This window comes from Urocitellus parryii, chromosome 3 (genome assembly GCF_045843805.1).
Source record: "Urocitellus parryii isolate mUroPar1 chromosome 3, mUroPar1.hap1, whole genome shotgun sequence".
NCBI lineage: Eukaryota > Metazoa > Chordata > Mammalia > Rodentia > Sciuridae > Urocitellus > Urocitellus parryii.
In genome coordinates this window covers 13,688,182-13,706,027 of record NC_135533.1, presented here as the reverse complement: position 1 = coordinate 13,706,027, position 17,846 = coordinate 13,688,182, and the positions used below count along the sequence as shown (strand labels likewise).

The 17,846-nt window shown below is 40.8% G+C and overlaps 1 protein-coding gene across 2 annotated transcripts; it reads left to right on the top strand.

Annotated features, from left to right (window-relative positions):
• Window positions 1-5,558: 5,558 nt before the first annotated feature.
• On the top strand, window positions 5,559-10,643 carry Ndufb2 (NADH:ubiquinone oxidoreductase subunit B2). Of its 2 annotated transcripts, none has more exons than XM_026405382.2 (4): window positions 5,559-5,736; window positions 7,643-7,787; window positions 9,164-9,262; window positions 9,542-10,594. In XM_026405382.2, exons 1-3 carry the CDS (start codon window positions 5,639-5,641, stop codon window positions 9,236-9,238), a joined length of 318 nt encoding a protein of 105 aa, XP_026261167.1. In that variant the 5' UTR covers window positions 5,559-5,638; the 3' UTR covers window positions 9,239-9,262; window positions 9,542-10,594. The 2 variants fall into 2 exon arrangements, with proteins under 2 accessions (XP_026261167.1, XP_026261166.1); XM_026405381.2 differs by having other exon boundaries at window positions 5,561-5,736; window positions 10,531-10,643.
• Window positions 10,644-17,846: the final 7,203 nt, after the last annotated feature.

Below are 17,846 nucleotides of genomic sequence, written 5' to 3'. Positions count from 1 at the left end.
CCCCAAAAGCTGGCTTTTTAAAAATTTATTTAATTTATAGACAGGGTCTCACTGAGTTGCTTTGCACTTCGCTGTTGTTGAAGCTGGCTTTGAACTTGCAAAACTCCTGTCTCAGCCTCCTGAGCCACTGGAATTATGGCATGTGCTACTGTGCCCAGCTCTTTACACTTAAATAGCATTTAAGTGTATTTTATCCCTGTACCCCACTAGAGTATGTTGCTCACCTTGGAGACAGTGGGTAGAAAGTCTGTTTCTGCTCTAAGTTCTGCTCTGAATGCAGGACTGGATCCCTCCATGTTTTTCTTCACCAGGATACATTTCCTCATTTCTCTCTTGTAGGGAACAAGTAGTTTATTAGGACAGAAATTCCCTTGGTGCCTTTTTCCCCAGAGGGGTACATGCTATTTGTTTCCCAAGTTTTGAGGTGGGCAGGCAGTGAGAAATCAGGGTGGTACCAAATGGCTGGGGAGGGGCACAGCCTGACACATGGCCCCTTGTGCCAAGTGCACATTCACTTACTCCTGTGGGTGAGAGGAGGTCACAAATAGAGCAGGCATCTCTCTGAGCCTCCCTTTCCTTCCCAGTGGATTTTTCGTAGTTGTGGTCTTGGTACTAGGAACTGAACCCATGGTGCTTTACCACCTAGCTACATCCCTGGTCGTTTTCTTTTCTTTTCTTTTTTGAGACAGGATCTTATTAAGTTGCTAAGGCTGGCTTGAATTTGTGATCTTCCTGACTCACCCTCCTGAGTCACTAGTTATAGGTGTATGCCACCATGCCTGGCTACATCAGTGGATTTAATCAAGCCATTTGTGGGATGTTGTAGTTTTCTGTCACTGAGTATAAACCATCTTTAAACATTGTGACTAAAAACAACATTTATTGTCTCTGAATTTCTGTGGGTCAGAAATCTGGGCGCAGTCTTACTGGGTCCTCTGGCTCAAGATATCCCCTGAGCAGTCTCACTGGGCCCATCTGTTACAGCAGCAAGAAAACATGGAATTGAGACTTCAAAGGGGAGAAAAATGGTAACAAATGTACCTTAACAGCAATTTTCCAATTTAAAAAATAAGAATATTAAGAGGAATATCTTCAAAGTTAGAGTAAGTATCTTAAGAACTATGTTTGATTTATAAAGTCATCTTTTAAGGAGAAAAGGCTACTTCCCTGGGTATGAGGTAGTAACACAGCAGCATGGCATCTCTTCCTGAAGAGACATCTCAACTGAATCCCACAGTGTTGCTAACCCTACTGGAGGAAGGACTTCCTTTCTTCTTTCCAAGCCTCTCTTTACCCCCAGGGAGATTAGTAAGCCTTTAAAGAATTCGATAAGCATCAGTTAAAAAAATTAATTTATTTGTTCTAATTTGTTATACATGACAGCAGAATGCATTTCAATTCATAGTACATAGACCTCAAATTTTCATTTCTTTGGTTGTACACATAGAGTCACACCATTAGTGTCTTCATACATGTACCAAGGGTAATGATGTCCATCTCATTCCACCATCTTTCCTACCCCCATACTGGCTCCCTTCCTCTCCCCTCCCCTTTGCCCTATCCAAAGTTCCTCCATTCCTCCCATGCTCTGCCCCTGCCCCCCATTTTGGATCAGTATCCACTTATCAGAGAAAAGATTCTGCCTTTGTTTTTTGGGGATTGGCTTACTTCACTTAGCATGATATTCTTCAGCTCCATCCATTTACCTGCAAATGCCATGATTTTATTATCTTTTAATGCTGAGTAATAGTCCATTGTGTATATATGCCAGTTTCTTTATCCATTCATATATTGAAGGACATCTAGGTTGGTCCCCAATTTAGCTATTGTGAATTGAGCTGCTATAAACATTGATGTGGCTGTGTTACTATAGTATACTGTTTTTAAGAGCTTTGTGTAGAAACTAAGGAGTGGGATAGCTGGGTCAAATGGTAGTTCCATTCTAAGTTTTCCTCCATACTGCTTTCCAGATTGGCTGCACCAATTTGCAGTCCCACCAGCTTTTCCCCCACATCCTCACCAACATTCATTGTTGTCTATATTCTTGATAGCTGCCATTCTTTTTGTTTTTTTTTTTAGCTTTAAAAAAAAATATTTAACTTTTTTAGTTGTACACAATACCTTTATTTTTATGTGGTGCTGAGGATTGAACCCAGGGCCTCAAATGTACTAGGCAAGCACTCTACCACTGAGCCACAACCCCAGCCCTGATAGCTGCCATTCTGACTGGAGTGAGATGGAATCTCAGGATAGTTTTTCGTTTTTGTTTTTATTTTATTTATTTATTTTTATTGGTTGTTCAAAACATTACAAAGCTCATGACATATCATCTTTCATACATTTGATTCAAGTGAGTTATGAACTCCCATTTTTACCCCAAATACAAATTGCAGAATCACATCAGTTACACATTCACATTTTTACATAATGCCCTATTAGTGACTGTTGTATTCTGCTGCCTTTCCTATCCCCTACTATCCCCCCTCCCCTTCCCTCCCATCTTCCTCAGGATAGTTTTGACTTGCATTTCTCTAATTGCTAGAGATGTTGAACATTTTTTCATGTATTTGTTGATTGATTGTATATCATCTTCTGAGAAATGTTTGTTCAGCTCCTTAGCCCACTTATTGATTGGGTTATTTGATTTTTTTAGTGTTTTTTGAGTTCTTTATATATCCTGGAGATTAGTGCTCTGATGCGTGAGGTAAAAATTTGGTCCCATTCTGTAGGCTCTTTCTTCACCTCACCGATTGTTTCTCATGCTGAGAAGCAGTTTTTCAGTTTGAAATCATCCCATTTATTGATTCTTGATTTTATTTCTTGTGCTTTAGGGGTCTTGTTAAGGAAGTAGGGGCCTAATCCCATATGATGAAGATTAGGGCCTACTTTTTCTTCTATTAGGTGCAGGGTCTCTGCTCTAATTCCTAGGTCCTTTATTCACTTTGAGTTGAGTTTTGTACATGGTGAGAGGGGTTTAATTTCATTTTGCTACATATGGATTTAACAGTTATCCCAGAACCATTTGTTGAAGGAGGTTATCTTTTCTCCAAAATATGTTTTTGGCGCCTTTGTCTAATGAGATAACTATACTTATGTGGGTTTGTCTCTGTGTCCTCTATTCTGTCCAGTGGTTTACCAGTCTATTTTGATGCCACTACCATGCCGTTTTTGTTACTATTGCTCTGTACTATAGTTTAAGGTCTGGTATTGTGAAAGCATCAAGTTTTGTCAACATTTTTTTTCTTTCTTTTTATCCCTTCTCATCTCAGACCAAGGCTGGGGTTAGGTGCTGTATGGTTAGGTGTCTGTTCTCCTAGTATGTTACACTGGAATTTGATCTGCATTTAGAAACTGAAAGCTCTGTGCCGGGGTGTGACATCCCTTCTCTTAGCTGCTGAAATGTGGTTATCAAGTACTATGCTTATCTGACAACCAAAACAGGGGGTTCTCCTGTACCCTGTAAGGCAGGAAGGGATATTTGCCCTAGGAGTTTTTAAAGCATGTCTGGAAAACAAATATGCTTCACTGTTTCATGGTTAAGATAGTTTATTGACTGGGATCATAAACTTTTTTTTTTTTCCCAGGACTAGGGATTAAACCAGGGCCTCATGTTTGCTTTACCCTTGAGCTACATCCCTAGCCCTTATTTATGATCCTTTCAACCTCAGCCTCCTGAGTTTCTGGGATTACAGTTGTTGACCACCACATCTGGCTAAGACCATAAAATCTTTATATTAAAAAAACAGAAAGTGATGCAAAAAAGTACCCACCTCTCTATAGACCATTGGTGGATCCTGAACTATATATTGCTTTAAGTACAGCAAGCATTAAAGTCTAAAGAGTTTTTTTTTTTTAATTTAGTAAGAAAGATGAAGAGGGTGAATGAATTTGAGTTCTACTGAATTACTTTAGTACTCAGAAAGGAAGACATAGCAAAGGAATGAAAATTTTTGATGTGCTTGAGCCAGGTAGTAGCTTAAATAACTCACTTGCAGATGAGGGGCGTTGACACCCAGAGGGGAAAAGTGACGTGTCCAAATTCATAGAATTAATTGGCAGAGCTGAGGTTTGCACTCCAGATCTTCGGGCTCTCAGTTGCTATGATATGTTTTAAAATTTAGCTGTGTTTGTTTTGTGGCCTTGGAAACACAGCATTGCTCTTTGTTGGGAGCCAAGCAGCCATGTAGCTTTCTCCCAATTCATGGACTATTTCAGAGGTTTGCACATGTAATTAGAAAGAGTAACCCATGAATGTTGTAGCCCAGAGAAAGCCATTCTATTGCAATAAACCAGAAAACTAAGTTTCGTCCAGCAAATAGTGGATGCCTTTCTCTAATTAATGCACCTGTAAAAGTAAGACGTGCAGTGTGGAGCGTGGTGGTGTGTACCTGCCATCCCAGTGATTTGGGAGGCTGAGGCAGGAGAACTGCAAGTTTAAGACTCTGTCTCAAAATAAACAAGTAAATAAAAATAAAAAAGGGGCAAAGAAGGGTCAAACCAAGGTTGTTCACAAGGGCCTGAGGCAGTTCAGTAATCAGTTTTATGTGGCCTTACCTCCAGGGACACAGATTTGAGTCCCCTCTCTGGGCACAGAAGAAATGGTATCATATTCAATGCAGTCACATCCACAAATTCAAATCCATACTTCGCTTCAAAGGCATCCTATTTCTTGTATTTGTGACTATATGAAGTTTTCAGTGTGAAATACTGTGGAATTTAGCAAGATCATTTCAAAATGAAATCTCAAGTGTGAGGTTGGCAGCTTTTTATAATTTAGGCAAGCCTGGAGGTTCCGAGAGAAATTACAACCCATCTGGGGAGACCTTAATAATTTAGGGGTGGGGGGAGTCCAGAGAGGCTTGGGGTCCATCCACGATTGACTAGAAGATAATATTAAGAGACAGAAACACGCGCGGTGGGTGGGGCGGTGGGGGGTGCGGATTTTTAATCCCAGCGACTCTAGAGGCTCAAGCAGTTTGAGGCCAGAATAGATCCTGTCTCAAAAAATAAATAACAAAAAGGCCAGCTACAGCTCAGTGATAGAGCTCTCCAGGGTTCACTCCCCCCACCCCAATATATTAATGTCAATGGATTCATCCTAAGGACTAAGGAATTAGGAGCCTTCTTGATGTAGATTCCTTGGCCCTACTCAGACTTAATCCTGAGTATCTGGGACTGGGCGTCTCAGTGATTCTGATCCCACCAGTCTACGTACTCATACTTTGGAAGAACCACTGGATCCACAAGGATGCGGCACTAGACGTCCTACGGATAGGAGTCCGGAGAACAGTGCAGGGGGAGCAGGAGAGTGGCAAGGGCACGGAGACCCAGCTCAGAGTGAGCGTGGAGTTTCTCTGGCCAGGCAGAGCGGACAACGCTCCTCGCCCAGCGGGAGTCACAGGTCTCCAGGCTCCGCCCAGCCCACGCCCGGGCGGGCCAGAACCGCTCGCCTGCAGCCTCCTTACGCCGGCGCCGATAGGAGCTCTTTGAGCCGTACCTTGCTGACGCCTGGATCTGGCTCCCCGCACTCCGTCTCCCTCGGCGGACTAGGACGGCCCGTGACGCCACGGGGCGGGGATCCGGGGAAGTGACGCAAGCAGGGCGGGCGGCCTGGGACGGCTGTCGGGACGCTGGGAGCATGTCGGCTCTGGCCCGACTGGCGCCTTTCGCTCGCGGAGGAGGCCGCCTCTTCAGAGCTTGCTGCGCACGGACGGGTGGAGGCAGCGGAGTGCGCCAGTGAGTGTGGGGCGTTGGGCGAGCGCTCCGCCAGCACTGGCGGCCCGCGCCGAGTCCGGACGCCCTCACCTTGAGGCGGGAGGTTGGGCGGTGCGCGCGCACGCGGCTCCGCGCGGGGCACGCTGGGTCTTGTGGTCCGTCCGGGTGGCCGAGTTCGTGGGGCGGGGCGCGTGCAGTAAAGAACCGGGGCTGGGGTGGGAAAGCTGGGGGGAGTCCGGCGGGAGGCGACGGAGCCCTGGAGGGAATCCTGGGCAGCCGCAGGTCTTAAGGCCGTAAAACAGTAGGGCTTGATGGATGGATGTCCCTAAAACGTGAATCTCATGACTACAGGGCGTTTTTGCTTTTTAAATTTGACGTTTAGAAATCCCAGGTTGGAACGATTCTGTTTTGCTTCTTTTTTTTTTTTTTTTTTTGTACTGGGGATTCAACGGAGGGGCGCTTTACACTGAGCCACATCCCCAGCCCTTTGTTTTTTAAATGTTTATTTTTTAGTTGTAGGTGAGCACAATATCTTTATTTCATTTTTATGTGGTGCCTCCGAGGTTTGAACCCAGTGCTTCACGTCTCCTAGGTGAGCTCTACTCCTGAGCCACAACAACCCCAGCCCCAGCTCCGGCCCTTTTTATTTTTTATTTTGAGACAGGGTCTAGCTAAGCGGATGAGGCTGGACTTGAACTTGCAAGTTCTCCTGCTTCAGTCTCCGGAGTTGCTGGGATTACAGGCGTGATCTTCAGCTCCATCTGTTATTTTTTTTTGGGTGGTATTTCTTCCCAATTTATTTCCTTCCTACAGGACTCACTCATTGTATCTTACTTTGATGTATTTTTTGGTTGTGAGCATGTTTTCCTTGAACATGCTCTTTTATTTGAATTCTTTGAGGTCTTGCTTCTGGTAGCCTCTTTTTTTTTTTTTAATATTTATTTTTCAGTTTTCGGCGGACACAACATCTTTGTTTTTATGTGGTGCTGAGGATCGAACCCGGGCCGCATGCATGCCAGGCAAGCGCGCTACCGCTTGAGCCACATCCCCAGCCCCTCTGGTAGCCTCTTGAGGACACCGCCAATCCAAGATTACTTTACATTTTCAGCTTGGGTTATGGGACCACAGGCCAACCCTGGTAGTGTGAATTCGGATGCAAATCTACCTAAGGACTGGCTTCTCCATGGTTTAATTTTCATTCACCCTTTTGCCATGGGGCCTAATAATTAGACTGCTGGTCTTGGTTGGTCTCACTCAGTCTGCCTCTTTTGTCCTTTAGCTGTCAGGGTGGAGGTTCTAGGACAGTTGGTAAATGACAGCTTCAGCACTTGACTAGTTTCCAGGCTTTGTTTTTATTTGTATTGCCCTTAAATTTTGTGCCTGGTCAGTGATATTGGTGGGGGGTGGGAATATATATGAATTTTAAATATTATTTATACCTTATATATTTAATTTCATCTGTGATAGTTTTTTTGATTTGGAAGGTTGCTCAGAGTGTCTTATCTAGTTTGTTTCAGTGTAGTAGTTAATCTAATGTGGAACATAACAGTCATAGTTTGCTATGCACATTTAAAGCAAGCTAAATGAAAGGGATTACAAACCTTTATGATTTTGTCTGTACTTTGGTGGAGGGGATAAGAAATGTTAGCTTTAATTTCTAGGATGTAACTCAGGGTTTTGGATGGCTTACTTCTTTGAAAATATAGCCAGGTGCAGTGGTGCCCACTTGGAATCCCAGAGATTTAGGAAGCTGAGGCAGGAGAATTTGCAAGTTTGAGGCCATCCTTGGCAATTTAGCAAGACTGTCTCAAAATAAAAAATAAAAAGGGCTGGGATGTGGCTCAGTGGTAGAATCCCGCTGGGTTCAATTTCCAGTAAATATCAAGAAAACATAGCAAATCATTTCCCATTTGGTTTTGTCTGCTAGTGCTGGTGGTGGTGTGCATATTGAGCCTCGGTATAGGCAGTTTCCCCAGCTGACCAGATACCAGGTGATCCTGGGTGAGTTCTTCAGTGCGACCATGTGGTTCTGGATTCTCTGGCGCTTTTGGCATGACTCAGATGCTGTGCTGGTAAGTACAGAGACTGCAGTTTCTTGTCCTTTATTGAGTAGGGGAAGGGAAGGTAGGATAACAGTGTAGTTTGTTTTTCCGTTTCTAGACCATTATTTCCTGTGTGAATATGTTCCCTTCACTACTGTGTTGTCCACATGTGTGCAGGAATCCCATTGGTAATGAAACTTGCACTGGGCTGCTGAAACACATCCACAGCCCTGTTTTGTATTTTATTTAGAGACAGGGTCTCACTGAGTTGCTTAGCAACTTGCCATTGCTGAGGCTGGCTTTGAACTCATGGTCTTCCTGCCTCAGCCTCTTGAGCCGCTGGGATTATTGGTGTGTGACACTGTGCCCCCCTCTTTTTTAAAAATATTTTTTAGATGTCAGTGGACCTTTATTTTATTTATTTATATGTGGTGCTGAGAATTGAACCCACTGCCTGACACATGCTAGGCAAGTGCTTTTCCACTGAGCTACAGTCCCAGCCTAAAACTCATTACCTTTTGACCTCACCTGATCGTGTATATTTTGGTGGTCCACATCTTATGGTTTTTGTTAGGTTTTCATATTTGGAAGGGAGATGAGAAATTAATTCTCTTACCATCTAAACTGCGGATTCATTGGTGGATTAAATACTTAAATGATTATTAGTGTTCTCCAGTCTCTCCAGTGGCAAGGGCAGCCAAGTTAGAATGGCCTGGATATGAGTTAATTTTTCTGAAATCTGTGCTTGTGGATCCAGAATACTCTGGCTTTTAGTACATTTGAGTTTGTTTTCAAGATAGGAAAAAACCTTAAATGGTATACAAATTTGGAAACATCAGGTTGCTTTATATTCCATTTCTCTTAAAAATAATTCTTTGAAAGAGCTGGTTAGGTGAACTGGCAGCACATTTCCTGTTTAAAACACCTGTTTCATTGTAGGTCAGTTGTCAGTAGTATACTTGGCTACTACCATGAGATGATACAGACAGATTTGTTTCTAGGTGAGGATTGACGATGCTGACATCAACCTGAGGCTCCCAGATCTCATAGTAGGAATGACATGAGTTGGAAACATTTATATTTAAGACATTGTCCAGATATGCAGTATCTTTGAAATGTGTTGCCTCCACTTCCTCCTATATTCTATCACAAATTGGTTTAGGCTGGTGCCTCCATAATGGGGAGACCTAAAAATTCAGGCCACTGTGCATGATGAACAGATTAAACAATAGTTGGGCCAACAGTTAATTAAGGGAGAATTTGTTCCTGTGGTACTTAAGGGCTGTATATAGGGCAGTAAGCCTTACTCCTTTTTTTTTTTTTTCTTCCAAGATTTCTTTTGAAATTTAATTAGTTACATTTAGCTTAGATGCCTGACTTCTTTTTCTTTTGAATGGTGTGACTAGGGTCATTTTACATATCCAGATCCTTCCCAGTGGACAGATGAGGAATTAGGTATCCCTCCTGATGATGAAGACTGAAAGTGTACACTCAGCTCTTTCCAAGTAAGTATTCCCTAAGTTCCTATTTCTAAGTTATTCTTTACCTTTTTGTCATGAATATTTGTTTTTATTTTGTACCTTTGACAGTCTTGAAGGAACTGCATATTCTAGCAGCATGAAGCACAGTTAATCATGTCATGAATCCAATTTTTGCTTTAATTATTTTCACCTGTTCTCTTTCTCCTTTTGGTCTTATTTTCCTTTTTATTATATATTTAAAAAAATTAGTTTTCCTTAAGGTTACAGTCTTAGGGTCCCATTTATCTATCCATTTGATCAAAGGCATATTAATTCTGCTTGTGTGAGGCCTTGGATTCAATCCCCAACACAGAATCACAACAGAAAGACCAGTTCTGTGCCAGGTCCAGGAATACAGTGGTGAGTAAACAAGACAGGGAATTTATGGTATGTAGTAACAAAAACAGTGTCCTCCCTTTTTTCACCATTTAAATGGAAAGATCCAGCATATGGGTCTGTAACTGTGGAATTTAAGTATATGGAAATTGTTTGAACTACAAAGGGTTATGGCCTTTCATTTTTTTTTTTTTTTTTTGCGATGCTGGGGATTGAAGCTTGGCCCTCAATTCACAAGTGGTAGGTGAATGCTTTACCACAGAGCCACCCAGATCCTGAATCATTTTCCATTCTTTACTGAAAGAAGGGAAGTATTAGGAGAATCCCATTTCCCTTCCAAACCCTCAGGCATTGACATTCTCATTTACCTTTTTTTTTTTTTGGTACTGGGGATTGAGCCCTGGGGCACTTAACCACTGAGCCACATCCCTAGCACTTTTTATTTTTTAATTTTTTAGTTGAGATGACACAATACCTTTACTTTTATTTATCTTTATGTGGTGCTGAGGATCGAATCCAGTGCCTTACACATGGTAGACAAGTGCTCTACCACTGAGCTACAACCCCAGCCCCTTTTTATTTTGCGACAGGATCTCCCTAAGTTGCTGAGGCTGGTTTTGAACTTAAGATCCTCCTGCCTCAGCCTCCAAGTCTCAGGGATTCAGTTGTGTAACCTATGTGCCTGTGCCCAGCTAACACTAATTTCCGTGTTCTCCCAAGTGTTCCAGTATTCCTATACACACCTGCATTAACACTTGGTGTTGATGACTGGATGTAAACCCTTTGAAAGACCGTGATTTTGCTTCTTCCTCTATAGGCTACTCACATGGTCAGAGCTCAATAAATGCTTGAATAATGTGGATTTTGATTAGTAAGTATAAAAGTACTTAAAACTTTCCATTTTTGTTTTCCTGCAGGAGCAAGGTGAGAATTTCAAGAAATTATGGACTTCATAGAGTACATTAAAAGTTGTATATTAAAGTGATTTGGAAAAACAATAAACAAAAAAATAAAGTGATTTAGCCAAGAACGAAGAACTGAGTTATCATGTCTCTGGTAGTGACAACTACCTTTTATTTCCTGGGCCCCATCTGCTGTGCTTAGTGGTTCGCCTGTCCTTTCAGCTCATTCCCTTGGGTGTTCTGTGACGTAGGACATTAAGGAACAGGGAGATGAAGTTACTTGCTGAGCATCACACCCTGGTAAAGGTGAGATAAGGTCTCATTCCACAGCTCATGCATAACTGCAGGGCAGAACTGCCTCCTCCTTAGCTAACGTCTTCTTCACATGCATGTGGACAGGTAATGTGACCACTCTTACCATATCTCTACTGCAGGTGGATTCTTGTCCTGAGAGTAGAGGTTAGGGGTCAGTATAGACCATTTATTGCCTGTGTATCTCCTATGGGCTGGGCATTGTGTTGAGTGGCCTTTTGTAGGACTCTTAAATCTCTTCTTTTAATTCTTAGGACCAGAAGAGTGGGAGACAAGATGAAATAGGATTTGCTAAAATGTGTTTCAAAGTACTTTCCAACTTTCTATAGCATTGCAGCATTCTGAGAATAGATGGGACAGACTTTTCCTTCATCCACAGATAAAAAGTTTTCAATATAGGGTAGCTTGTTGACTTGCCCAGAAGCACTACTATTCGTTTTTTAAAAGTTTTTGACTATTTAGGCATTGGGGATTCAGTGCTATAAGACAACTAAGATTCCATTCTCAGAAAACTTAAAATTTTAGGAAGGGAAGACAAGCAGTAAATCAGTAACTGCATGAGATTTACTAAGTGCTTTGAAGGAAATATCACTGGGTAATGCTAGAAGTGGGTGAGGTAGGTGTACTGCTCTTGTGGGTGGTCAGGGAAGATGTTTGAGCTGAACAAGTAGAGCCTGAAGGAAAGGTGTGTTAGGGTCAAGGAGCAGCAGAAGCAAGATCTAGGGTGAAATGGTGGCAGCTGTGTTTGAGACAAAGTCCAGTGTGGTTTCAGCAAGTGAGGAGAATGTGGCAGTAGATGATGTTAGTAGGACATGATGATGAGTTCAGATTTTGTTAAATGCTGTGAGCAACCTCCTGCAGGCCTTAAGCAGGGTTAGTACCGGGGATTGAACCCAGGGGTGGGGGTGGGGACTTAACCACTGCGCCACATCCCAGCTCTTTTTTATATTTTATTTAGAGACTAGTTCTCACTGAGTTGCTTAGGGCCTTGTTAAGTTGCTGAGGCTGGCTTTGAAGTCACGATCTTTCTGCCTCAGCCTCCTGAGCTGCTAGGATTACAGGCATGTGCCACCATGCCTGGCGCTTTCTTTTTGTTTTTTTTTTTCACCTTGGGATTGAACCCAGGGTGTTTTACCACAGAGCTACATCCTTAGTCCTTTTTATTTTTTAATTTTTTTAAGCATCTGTTAAATTGCTGAGGTTGGCCTCAGATTTATAATCCTCCAGGGATTACACGTGTGCACCATCACGTTCAGCTTGATTTTATAGTACTTGGGTTTCCCCTTCTCCTTTGCTTCTCTACACTTGTTACAGAGAGGGCACATTAACAGCATGGGACAGTGACCCCTTCCCCATTGGCGGCTCCAACAGTCCTAGGCCTGTTGCAAGGGGTGCTGCAGACAACCTGTGTAGGGGCAACTGTCGCAGCTCACAAAAGTGTTTAGGTCTTTACTTTTAAAAGTTGCTCTGTACTTTAAAAATCTATTTTTCAGTGGAACCCAGGGGCACTGAGCTACACCCCCAGCCCTTTATTTCTCAAGACAGGGTCTTGCTAAGTTGCCCAGGTTGGCCTTGAACTTGGATCTTCCTGCCTCAGCTTTAGGAGTTGCTGAGATTACAGGTGTGCACCATCATGTCTGGACTTTGTGCATTTTAGGTCTCACTGTTTTCTTCCCCTTTAAGAAAGTTCTTTTGGAGAAAGAATATAATCTACAACAGTGAACTCAATAGATAATCTCATTAGTTCTTTTCCTTAGGAATCAGAATTGCTTGGGGCTGGGGTTGTGGCTCAGTGGTAGAGCGCTCACCTAGCATGCACGAGGCACTGGGTTGGATCCTCAGCACCACATAAATGTAAAATAAAGATGTATCCACCTAAAACTTAAGAATAAATATTTTTAAAAAAATCATATTTGCTTGACTTGAACTAAAAGATAACTTTTATTTTTTTTTTATTTTTTATTTTTTTAAATTTTTAATATTTATTTCTTAGTTTTCGGCAGACATAACATCTTTGTTTGTATGTGGTGCTGAGGATCGAACCCGGGCCGCACGCATGCTAGGCGAGTGCGTTACCGCTTGAGCCACATCCCCAGCCCAAAGATAACTTTTAAAATATAATTCTTTTGTTGAAAAGAATACTGGAGATGGGCTGGGGTTGTGGCTCAGTGTTAAAGTGCTTGCCCAACATGTGTGAGGCACTAGGTTTGATTCTTACATATAAATATAATATATAATCTCAGCATATAAATAAATGAAGAAAATAAAGCCCACCAACAACTAAAATATACAAGAATTTAAAAAAAATGAATATTGGAGGGCTGGGGTTGTGGCTCAGTGGTAGAGTACTTGCCTAGCATGTGTGAGGCACTGGGTTTTGAGTCACTGCATTACATAAAAAAATAACAATATTATGTCCATCTACAGTTAAAATACTAAAAAAAAAAAATACCGGAATTCTCATTTACCAGGCTTGGGCTATGAAATCAATTTGAGTTAATATTAAAAAATTGTTCCTGCTTTTTCAGAGGAGTGTGCCTCTATCTTGCTATATAGCATATGGGAAAATACTTAAATGTGTGAGGGTGCAAAAGAGATGTTTAGCACATTATTTTTTAAAAAATATTTTTATTTGTAGATGTTCATTATTTAGTTTTTTTTATGTAGTGCTTGGGTTTGAATCCAGTGCCCCACACGTGCCAGGCAAGTGCTCTACCACTGAGCCCCCACCCCACCCTCAACCCTGAGTACATTATTTTGATGGCAGTATATAAAGGAAATAATTGAAGACTTACTGTGGGCCAGACACTCTTGGAAACACTTTATGTTAGTTTATTAAATCCTCACATTATTATTTCTATTTTACAAGATGAAGAAATTGAGCTATGGGGTGGATGGGTTAGGTAATTTGCCAAATCACACAGCAGTTAGAGAGCTGAGGTTCAAATCCTGGCTGGCTGGCTCTAGGTGGAGCTGGATTATCTGAGTCAGCACAACATGGTATAAAACTTTATTATATCTAACAGTTAATTTTATGTTACCTTATGTATTAATATGCTTATAAATTTAAATTTCTCAAAGGTTTTACGAAACAATACTTACCTACGATGCACACTTAATTTTGCTTTATTCTCTAATACCTACTTAAAAAGAATGGCTGGTTGAGACCTCCTAAACTGATTATACTACTCACTAGTGGGCCTCAACTTAGTTTGAAAAGCTGGCATAATGCTTTTGAGAACCCAGTCTTTGGAGTTAAACTTGCTGGATCTGACTCCTAGGTCTACCATGTATTTGCTGTGAGTTTGGGCAAATTACTTACCTTGTCTGAATCTCCTTTGTAAAATGGGTTCAATGAGTATGTAAAGCTCTTAGAACTACACCTGGCATGAAAGAAGTACTCTTAAATGGAAGTAATTATTTCTAGACCCCTGGGTCTAAGCTAAATTTATGTGACAACCCAAAGAAGTGTTTGATTTTTTTAGGAAACCCTCCATTATGAAAACAGACTTAAATAATAAATATTCAACAGATGTAATACCACTCCTCGCTTGCCAAAAACAAACCAAAGCAAAACAAACAGAATTAAGGGTGGTTTCTCTCTTCTTGATGAGTAGCTAAAAGTACACTGTAAATTTCAGGGTGGGCTTAGTAGATGGAGAGATGTACATAAGTTGAAAGTTTGCTGGTGAAAGCATTACTGATAGCAGCTGAGGATCAAGTGTCAAATTTTAGTAACTGTTTGCCTATGGAAACTGTATAAATAACACAGGCATCTGAGATGAGGTGCTGTATAAGGAACACCTGTCATGTGCATGTTATCAGAAGGTAACAGTGGTCATCTTGGTGCCACTTGCCCTTAGCATTATTCTATAGAAAGGAGCACCTGTTGCCCCCACCACCTCATCAGGAGCACCATGGTCCACAGGCCAGCAGTGTCAAGGAAGCAGGAGCCACCCAAGCCACATGTGACCTGCCTCAGCATCAGTGGCTTTACCTTATTGAGGATGGCAGGGGCTAATGAGTACATCTAGCACTTCCAGCTCATAACTTCATTCCTGGAGTCAACAACACCCATTTCTATCCAAAGTTCCCATTGCCATCATGATCATAACAAAACGATATATGTTGATCTTGTGTCCTGGCTACACAAACTTGGGCAAGGCATATCCTTCAGCACTTCATATGGTTCCTAATATGAGAGGACATGGGCCAGATTATCTTTAATAACTCTGCATTAACATTTTGAGTTGGGGAGACTACATAACCCAAATAATAAATGGAATAATCACAGCCCCTGACAAAATTTCAGAAGTGCTCATGTAGCAGTTCTTTGTAACGGCATCTAAAAAATGTTTATTAATACATTTTTTTAAATATGGTGCTGAGGATTGAATCCAGTGCCTCACATGTGCAAGGCAAGTGCTCTACCACTGAGCTTCAGCCCCAGCTCCTGTAACAGCATTTTATAATAACTGAAGAATTTACTATTCTGGGACATTTTATGGAAATTTCTAATACATATTTATAAAAAAGGCCAAAATTACTGTCATAATCACGAATGAAGTTCTTTTAGAAAATTAGTTTCTCTAACATTTGGATTAAAGAATTGCATTTTTCATATGAGAAAACTAGTTCAGAGAAAATAATGTCTTGATAGCATTCTTAGGATTGGAGGGGCATGAAGGGTATGAAAATCTGAAACCAGATTCTTAGACCTGTGCCCCTTTGGGGAATTATCTGTCTTTCATACTGTTCTCAGGATTTCCAGGTGAAGTTTTAAAACTGTTGACTTCTCTTTTGGAAACCTTATCTTGGTGATTTTATATATTTTTGTCTAAAGATATTTTAGGTGTTTTTCAAAATTCAGGTCATGAAATCAAATGCATAAAATCAACTTATTAAAATGATTTAAAAGAATGAAGTTGAAAACATATGAGTGCATGTTTGTGTGCATACTCTGTTAATGTAGAAAGTGCAAGTTGTGTCAAAACATTTGGAAAAAAAATATGAAGGTAAATTTCTACAGATTTATATATATTTTTTCTTTTATTGGTTCTAGTGATTGAAAGCAGTGATGCTTTACCATTGAGCTACATCCCCAGCCCTTGTTTTGAATTTTTTAAGTCAGGGCCTGACTTGCCAAATTGCTGAGGATGGCCTTGAACTTGCTGTTCTTCTGCCTCAGCCCTGGAATCACTGGGATTGTGTGCCATTGTGCCTGGCCACATACTAATTTTTAAATTTACCAAATTAAAGCACACACTTGAACTGTGTGATTACACAGAGTGCTTATTTTAAACTAAAGAAACATATGTTATAAAACTGTCAAATTGAGGGTCATCACTAGCACCTGATAAAAGACTGGTTACCACTGTAAGACGTGTAAGTTGGACAGCACGTAGAGTGTAGCATGCAGGAAGTTTGACAACTTTAGCTTCTATTCACGAAGCAGTATGACACTAAGTATGACACTAAACAAAGTCTGTATTTCTCAGTCTCCACTGCCTGCAAGAACTACCTGTCAAAACCATTGACTAATTTTGTTATTCAATGTAAGTGCTAGAAAAATAATCTTGAAAAAGACTTCTCCATGCAGTCAATCTTTATTATAGCAGTATTCGCATATTCACATCAAATACATAGAGCTTTTTTTGCCTTTTATATAATACAGAGTTTTTTAAATAACTTTACACAGAAATAAATTTCTTCAATCTGATTTTCAGCTATCTTTAAAAATTCTCCATGCTTTCTATCCAAACTGAACAATATGTTCCATTATACAAATTTACATGAGAAAAACTCCAAAGTACAAATGAAGGGACCTGAGCAGGTAAGAGAACCAAAGTATCAGGAAGTGGGTATGGAGGAGAATTAAAAAAAAAAAAAAAGTTCAAGCAAACGTTGAGGGTTAAGGATAAGAGGGAAACATCATCCATTTGACTGAAAATAAATTTCTTTCTTATGAATTGAAAAATAAGCTTTAAAAATAGTTACTCCATTGTAATTTTTGCAAAGCAGGTATAGAGAAGTCTGAGGACAATGAAAAAGTCCCCACCTTTTTACTGGGTCACCCTAGACTCCATGAGAGCCTTTTTATAATGCTTAAGCAGAACTGAAGTGAACTAAACCCAAACCTCTGGCAATTACAGAAAGGAATGTGTGAGCCACCATAAGGTTTGGGGTGGTGAAATAGGAGTTGTTAATTCACTGCAGTTGAAACACAAAGCATTTCCCTTTCTTCTCCCTTACAGGAGACTTGACCTCAAACCAAGAAGTACATGAAAAGGGGGGGATTTCCTTTTTCTTAGTCTAAACCAAAGAGTAATCACAACTACCAAAGAAAATGCATGATGAATGGTCAAATCAATTCCCTGATCAGCTGTATGATCCCATCTTAAGAAGAAGCAGCAACTGCTGAATGAGCAAAGGATCAGATGTATACCCAACAAATGGGGTTACCACAAATATCACTGTGATAAGTCTTTCAAATCAGGCAACATCAAGAAGGCCAAACAAGGCTATACCATATGGTATGGCCAAAGGAAACAGGACCCAATGAATTCATTTTCAAATGAAGAAAGAAAAAGGGTACAGTGCACACATGCGTGCACAGGACACACAAATACATACACACACACACACACACACACACACACCCTGGCATGTAAACTAATATAAGATGAAGATAAATAAGACATAAAGGTTAGCCACTTATGTTGATAATTAACATGAATAAAAAGGCATTATATGTTTACATAGCCGGTTTTAATCAGCTATGGAACTTATGCGAATGTATTAGGAATGATTTTTTTTAAAAAACCGTTCACAGCTTAGAATAAAAAGCACACTTATTGCACTCTTACATTTTATTTCTGGCAATTATAGTTTATTTCTTACCCTCACATTATTTTTCCCTATTCCCCAGACTGAACTGCCACCCCACCCCATTTTGGTCCCTTTTCTCTCCATCTGTGCCTAGTCTGGTAACCCTGTTGCTTAGGCTACACTCTGCAGTT

Excerpts from the sequence above, each read along its gene's own strand:
- Ndufb2 (XM_026405381.2), top strand. The coding sequence starts at position 5,639 with ATGTCGGCTCTGGCCCGACTGGCGCCTTTCGCTCGCGGAGGAGGCCGC. Across the intron at positions 5,737-7,642 it reads GGAGGCAGCGGAGTGCGCCA|TGCTGGTGGTGGTGTGCATA; the intron begins GTGAGTGTGGGG and ends TTTGTCTGCTAG. Across the intron at positions 7,788-9,163 it reads ATGACTCAGATGCTGTGCTG|GGTCATTTTACATATCCAGA; the intron begins GTAAGTACAGAG and ends TGGTGTGACTAG.